The 6,871-nt window shown below is 39.6% G+C and overlaps 1 protein-coding gene across 1 annotated transcript; it reads right to left on the bottom strand.

Moving 5' to 3' along the window:
• Window positions 1–2,488: 2,488 nt before the first annotated feature.
• LOC110028937 lies at window positions 2,489–4,130 on the bottom strand. The gene is made up of 2 exons (XM_020731009.1): window positions 3,411–4,130; window positions 2,489–2,815 (listed from the first exon to the last, which is right to left on the bottom strand). Exon 1 carries the CDS (start codon window positions 4,023–4,025, stop codon window positions 3,438–3,440), a length of 588 nt encoding a protein of 195 aa, XP_020586668.1. The 5' UTR covers window positions 4,026–4,130; the 3' UTR covers window positions 2,489–2,815; window positions 3,411–3,437.
• Window positions 4,131–6,871: the final 2,741 nt, after the last annotated feature.

Here is a 6,871-nt window from a genome sequence, read left to right as displayed (position 1 = left end):
AGTGATATCAGAGCCTGGTTCGAGGGCAAGAAAGAAATTTCGTCGGCACGAGGAAGAAGATTCGGCGGCTTTCGGGCTTGGCGCGAGGGGCTTGCGACAGGCGAACGAATCTGGCGTGATTCAGGCGACACAAAGGGAGGCGTTCGCGATGGAGTTCGAAGGAGCAGATTTCGCAGATCCTCCGCAGCTCCGGTGACTCGGAACAGACCGCAGATCTCGCGACTCGGAACAGATCGAGATCGCGACCAGGATCTATTGTGCGATAGGGAGGAGAGGCAGAAGCGGAGGAATTCGCTATCTCCATTCCTGTCGGGAGAATTTTGGATTTCCGGAGACGGAGAAGAGCAGTTTGGCGAATTGGAGATCGCAATTTGCTGCGGAGGAGAAGAAAAGGAAGGAGCGGTCCTGCGGCAGAGGGAAGAATTAAATTCGGACATTCCATTGCTGGCAGCGGAGAGAAGGGAATCCCTAGACAGGAGGCTACTTTGCTGTCTTGGAAGATTAAAATTAGGAAGGATTTTCAAATATCCTTGCTGCTGCTAAATTTTCCTTGTTGGAGGCTTGTTTCCTTTTCTGCAGGCGGGAGGATCAAGGGAATAAAGGAAAGCTGCTGGAGAGGAAAAAATTGGAAGGGAATCCGAAGCCAGAGGAAAAATTCGAAAATTGGCAGGGAAGGCTTTCAAATTTGATTCCTTTGCTGGAAGAAAGTTGGAGGGAATTAAGAAATTTTCATTTGCTGCAGGAAGTCGAAATTTGAATTACAGGGAAGTTTTTTGAATTTTGCTTAATTAAAGGAAAGTTTTCAAATTAAGCAAATTTAATTAAGGATTTCTTTTGCTGAATAAGGAGAAGAAATAAAGGAAATATTTATTTCTTTTCTTGGAGGCGGAGAGGAAATTTTTTTTTCTTTTGCTTGAATATTTCAATTTTTCATTTTTCCTTTTTTTCAAAAAAAAAAAACAAAAAAAAAGGAGGTCTAAGCAAGGATTTTTGCAGAGGAATTTTTTGCAGAAAAGTTTTGTTTCAGGATCAAAATTGTTCGCAAGGCGGACGGGCTCGCGAGAACGAACAGATGCGAAGCAGTTCGGATAAAGGGCTACGGCAGTTCGGCGAGTTATGCTTCGGGGAGTTCGCGGTAGAGGCGGCGTCGCGATTTTGAGGCGCGACAGTTCATGAACCTTCGCGGCATTAGGCGAGGTGGAGTTCGCGAACAGGAGTTCGTGTGCAGTTACCGCGAACAGGAGCGTTTGCAAACAGAGGAGTTTGGTGGTGTTCGACCAGCGGAGTTTGCAAGTTCGTCGCAAGTGTAGTTTGCGACAGGTGGAGTTCGGTAGGGTGCTGGTGAGCGAGTAGATGCGATTATTAGCGAACAGTGGTTTCGCGGAGGTATTTCGCGAAGGGTTTCGCTCACGAGACAACAGTTTAGCCGAGGTGCTGGCGCAAACAAGAAAAGTGCTTCAACCCACATTTGTGCATAAGAAACTCCATGATATATTTCTCCTAAGGGGCTGAATATTCGCAAGGTGGAGATTTTCTTCTAAAGGATAGGATATCATATTCACAAGGTGATGGTTTTTCTCCTAAGGGATTGAATATTCGCAAGGTGGAGATTTTCTCCTAAAGGGCTGGATATTCGTCAAGGGGGAGAATTGTTAGGTTAATACCAGAATTTGGAGTCTCTTGGAATGAAGAGATATCTCTTGGAATTGAAGAGATGTGTCTCTTGGAATTTAGTGGGTTGAGAACAGCGAGGGCGCAGCAGAAGCATGATGGCCTAACCCACATTAGTGCAGGTGTAACGAACAAGTATCTTTTCTCCTAAGGGACTGGATATTCGCCAAGGTGGAGATTTGTTATGTTATGGCTCATATACCATATAGGGACAGACGCTGGAACGAAGCGGAGCGGAGCGGAGCGGAGCGGAGCGAAAGAATCTGTCCAAATCTGGAAGTTACGTTATGTGGGTTGGGGCTATACGATACATGGGTAATTTGGGAATTACATATTGTACTGTAGGGTTTACTCTAAGATTATAAATAAACCTGCTTGTAATCCTAGGCCTTTGAGAGAGTTGAATTTTGTATTCTGTATTCTTTTCTGAATATTGAAAAGGAGGTCACCGCTCTGCTCCCGAGGATGTAGGCATCTTTGCCGAACCTCGTTAAATCTCTGTGTTCTTCTGGATTTGTGTCGATTACTGTTTTCTTCGCCCTAGTTTTCTCAACAACTTCAAATGAAAAATTCACGGTAATAAACAAAATGAACACCAAGCAATTCAAGCTTTTTCATTCAATTTCAATTAAACGTTCATAAATGAGCTATAACAGAGTTCAACCACTAGTAGCTTATCACGTATATTGATTCATTCGCAGCACTTGCCGTGAAAAGGATTTCATAAATGACAAGACAAATATCTAAGCCAACAGATATGCTTCAACACATTAAAAGAAAAAATGAGTTAAATTAGCAATCTGCTTCCCTCAAGACATTCCCAAAATATATGACCCACAATATAATTTCATAATAATTTGCATATTCCATAGTATTTTTGGATTGGGAGGCTCAGTCCTCGAAACCCACAAGGAAACAATGTCCCCAGTCGTTGCAACCCCACTCCAAGCAAATAATGGAAAAAAGTTCAGTGAAGAATGAGGCTTTGGTAGGATTCACACACTACAAACGCTCAAACTGTTACCATGTAACAGGTTTTTAGCAGAAAATAAGGCCTTGAGTAGGGCTCCATGCACTCACTAGCAGATTTCTGTGCAGATCAAAAGCTTGAGCCAATGGATACATGCCAACCACCACTAGGTCCCTGTTCAACCATGCAATGCCACAAAATCATTTCCCATGGATAAATAATCCCAACTTTCAAAAAATTTTCTGTGTCTGTAAACAAAAGCACTCCATCTCCATGCATTCCGTTTCCATTGAATATATGATTGCTATGAATAATAGCAGTCAAACATTTTAAAAGTAGTTCATGTCATACTAAAAAGATGCAAAAAGACTTAGGCTTGAATTAAGAACAAATATTGCACATAAACAATCGGTTTGCATCATTCGCAAGCCGAAAAAACTATGCTTATTCATGAAAAAGTTTCATTGGATTCAATAAAACCAGAACAATATGAGGTATACTATGTTTTCTATTAAAGATGAATGAAATGGTGAAGCTTAACAAAATATTGTTACTTCCGGAAGAATTCATAATTCTGACTGCAAATGGTAATTAAGAGTTCCTTTAAATACACACAAACCAGAGATGGAAACATGTAACGAAATCCAGTAAGAAATAGCGCAATTAAATGCTCCAAAATTTCGATTTCCTCCATCTCTTCTATCCTGAATAACCAAACGAGTAAGGGAAAAAGAGGACCCCCGGAAAAAAAAAACAATTTTTCGCAGACCTCTTCTCCGACGTAGCAAACCCTAGATCAGAACCCTCTGGGACCCGACACGGCCTTCTGCTCCGGTAAACCCTTGGCAGCTCCATCCGCCATCAGGAGGCAATAATCGGAGACCATTCGGAACCTGGGCACGCTGCGGATATCGACCTTGGTGCCATCCTTAAGAGTAATGATAATGTCCCCCCACTCGCCGATCAATCTCGGCACGACCTGCACGTCCTTGATTGCCGAGTAGGGGAAGTCAGTTCGATCTTGACCTGTGAAACCGGAGATGACAGTGACCCGCCGATTAGTAAAGCGATAGCGGAGGAAGAAAGCGCGTGAAACGGCGGCGATGGTGAGCGGAAGCCAGAGAAGGGTGAAGCCTAATAGAAGGTTAGTGACGAGGTCACCGTAGTGAGCGCCGCCGTCGAAGAAGATGCGCTCTTCTTTCTCCATCGACGAGGAGGTTGAGGAGGAGGTGGAGGTTTTGGAGGAAACGAAGAGCTTGGAGGGGGGTTTGGATAAAGGTGGGATCTTTGAGATGGGCTTTGAAGGAAAAGAGGATGGTGAAGGCCTAGGTGAGGCTGCTATGGCGGGGGAGGCGGAAGGAGAGAGGACGGTGACGGCGGCCATCGGAGACTGGCGGTCTTATCTGTTTGCCGTTGGGTGGTGGGGATTTGAGAGGGAGGAACAATCATTCGTCATCCGCTTGGCTGGTTGATCGGTGGAGGATTTGTTATGAAGAATACAACACTGACCATCGCTGCTGTGGAACAAGAGCGAGACACGTGTCTTTATTATTTCCATGTTCTAAAAATTGAAGCAATTTGGGGATTTTTTATCCTAGCAGTAGTTTCAAATTCTATGCTGAACAAATAATAATATAACTAAACCTGATTTCTTGACTTCAAACTTTTTCTAGAAATTTTAATAGTATAAATGCTATTTAGTTGCTGATATGTATAATACTCATATGTATTCTAAATGCATTAGAAAGTATTTAGAATTCTAAATATTTATTTATTAATTATAACAATATAAATATGGTATCATTTTTTTATTAATTGAAAATAAAATTAATCTATTTAATATATTCTTGTAAGGATGGCTTCTATATTCATATTTTAAAAAAAAAAATGTACCATTGTGAAGGTGCCCGTGAAATCTTTTCGGTCTATGATGATAAAAAGATGGGTAGACCTACAGCGAATAGAAGATAAAATTCTCCTTAAATGGGAGGTTCAAATCCGACCCAGATGCTAATCGGGTTGAAAACTAAGAGCCTAACATGACTCGAACCCAAGCTTAACTCGACAAGAATTTTTGTGTTTATTCGTGCCATGTATGGGTTTTAGGGTTCAACCCTAACCCTACCCGAATAATAAACAAGTTAAATTCTCTGACCCAAACCCGACACGAAAAATATTTAGGTCAGCCATAACCTAGACTTTTCTGGCGAGTTCGAGTTGTGTTGGTATGTCGGGTTAATTTTTGACATCCCTATCATATATATGACAAATCGTAGCTTCAACTTTTATTAGGAATCCATTTTATTTATATGTTTTGTACGTGGGTTCGTTCTTTATTTAAAATAAATTTGGAATGAAGAATGTGGAAGTTCATAAGACCAAAGATGGAAAGCCAATGGCCAGAAGCAGGAAGGATAAGAGAATTAATGTAAATTTTAATTTTTTTTAAAATACTTTTATCATCAATATGATGGATTTTTTAGTCTATAAATAGATGTCAAAGTGAGGGGAGAAATTCAGAAGATGGAGGAGAAGAAAAGAGGAGAAAAATTCAGACCCAAAAGAACAAAGAGGGTGGAGGTGGAGTATTCTGCTATCGAAATAAGAAAGTTATCCTCGACCTTTATAGCAGGCGACCAACGAAATTTTCTTTCGTGTTGTGGTACAGAAGAAAGCTATTTCCATCCCGTGTAGGAGGCGACCTATGAGATCTTTTTTCTTGTTGCAGCATAGAAGAAAGTTATTCCCGTCCTGCATGACAGACGTCCAACATACTCTTATTTCGTGTTGTGGTGAATAAGAAAGTCATTCCCGTTAAATTGTGACAAGTATCTAAATTTACCATTATAAATGTGTGACATGTATCTAAATTTAGAAAATTCAATGTTAGATATGTAAAATTGTGTGAAATGTATCTAAATTTATCATTATAAATGTGTTGTATTGAAATACGTATGCATTTTAATTTTTAGAATATTTGATATAAAATGAAACAAATTCAATTACTTTCTCTAAATATGTTGAATAATTCAAACAATTCATTTTATCAAACAATTTCATGAAATAAATAAATTTTCTACTTTGAATGAATTTCAAATTGAAAAAATGAAAGTGTATATGTGTTAAGAGTTCGTTATATATGGTTACTTTGCTGTTTTCTTGAAAGTATATATGTGTCTAAACTGAAACAGAAATATAAGAAACTTTTCTTCCAGTGTTATATTCACTTTTATATTATGACATCAGAGAGTAAGACATTTGTTGAAATCTCCTTTGAGATAGAATTCAAGATCCAAGTCATTATAATATTGTTGCTTTGAATGCAAGCAAAAAAGAATGTTTGAATCTATACAATTAAGTTTTGAGCTTTTTTCGTCTATGAATCCAAGGCAGAGCTCTTCACTGACAATGTAATTAGCATTTCATTGCACCGGGAAGCATAATTGTCACCATTTAGTTGACAAAATAAGAAGCAGCCTTGGATTATCAAAATAATGGATGAAAAATGGATTGAGTTGCAGATCTGCCTTGCTGGGAAGAAAGTGACAAAGTAGAGCGTACAAAATCCATAGATTTTCTCTATGAAATTAAGAATAAATAAATTTTTAAGTCAAGGGATGTTAGTTTTTTATGAATCCATATTTCCCTTTCATTCTATAAACAATGGTAATCAGAAAATTGAATCGTTTCCTGATTTAGTCCAGCCGCATTCATCTATTGTTTTTCCTTGTCCCATTTCATCTTCTTCAATGTCTTATCGAACGCCTTCATAAGTTGCCGGGTTACCAATGTTGTGTTAACTTTGAAATTTAAAACGATCGACGACGAAGTGAAAAAAAAAAAAATGACACGAGAAAAATCACACCAGAAAAGAACACACAGATTTACGTGGTTCGGCAAATTGCCTACATCCACGGAGTTGCAGAGGATTTTACTAATTGGGGAATTTACACCGTTTGAACACAATAATAATTGTAGGAGAAAGTCTCACTTTCTCACTCTCTTCTTTTCTCTACACCGAGATACACCGAAGAGCACACCTTGCGATTCTACTGATTCGTATCCTTCAGCCCGTAAGTCTTCTTCCCCGTGCTTTGCGATACTTCCTTCACCAGCAAACCAACGCAGAACAGAGGAAGAATGAGGGAGAGCCGAATCTTGCTTTTCTTTACACTTGAAGTTCTATCCAAGAAGCCAAGAAAGAAAAAACATTCCAGCATATTACGTGAA

This window comes from Phalaenopsis equestris, unplaced genomic scaffold, assembly GCF_001263595.1.
Source record: "Phalaenopsis equestris unplaced genomic scaffold, ASM126359v1 Scaffold000540, whole genome shotgun sequence".
NCBI lineage: Eukaryota > Viridiplantae > Streptophyta > Magnoliopsida > Asparagales > Orchidaceae > Phalaenopsis > Phalaenopsis equestris.
This window is presented reverse-complemented; position numbering and strand designations above follow the sequence as displayed.

Coding starts and splice junctions, on each gene's coding strand:
- LOC110028937 (XM_020731009.1), bottom strand. CDS start 4,025: ATGGCCGCCGTCACCGTCCTCTCTCCTTCCGCCTCCCCCGCCATAGCA.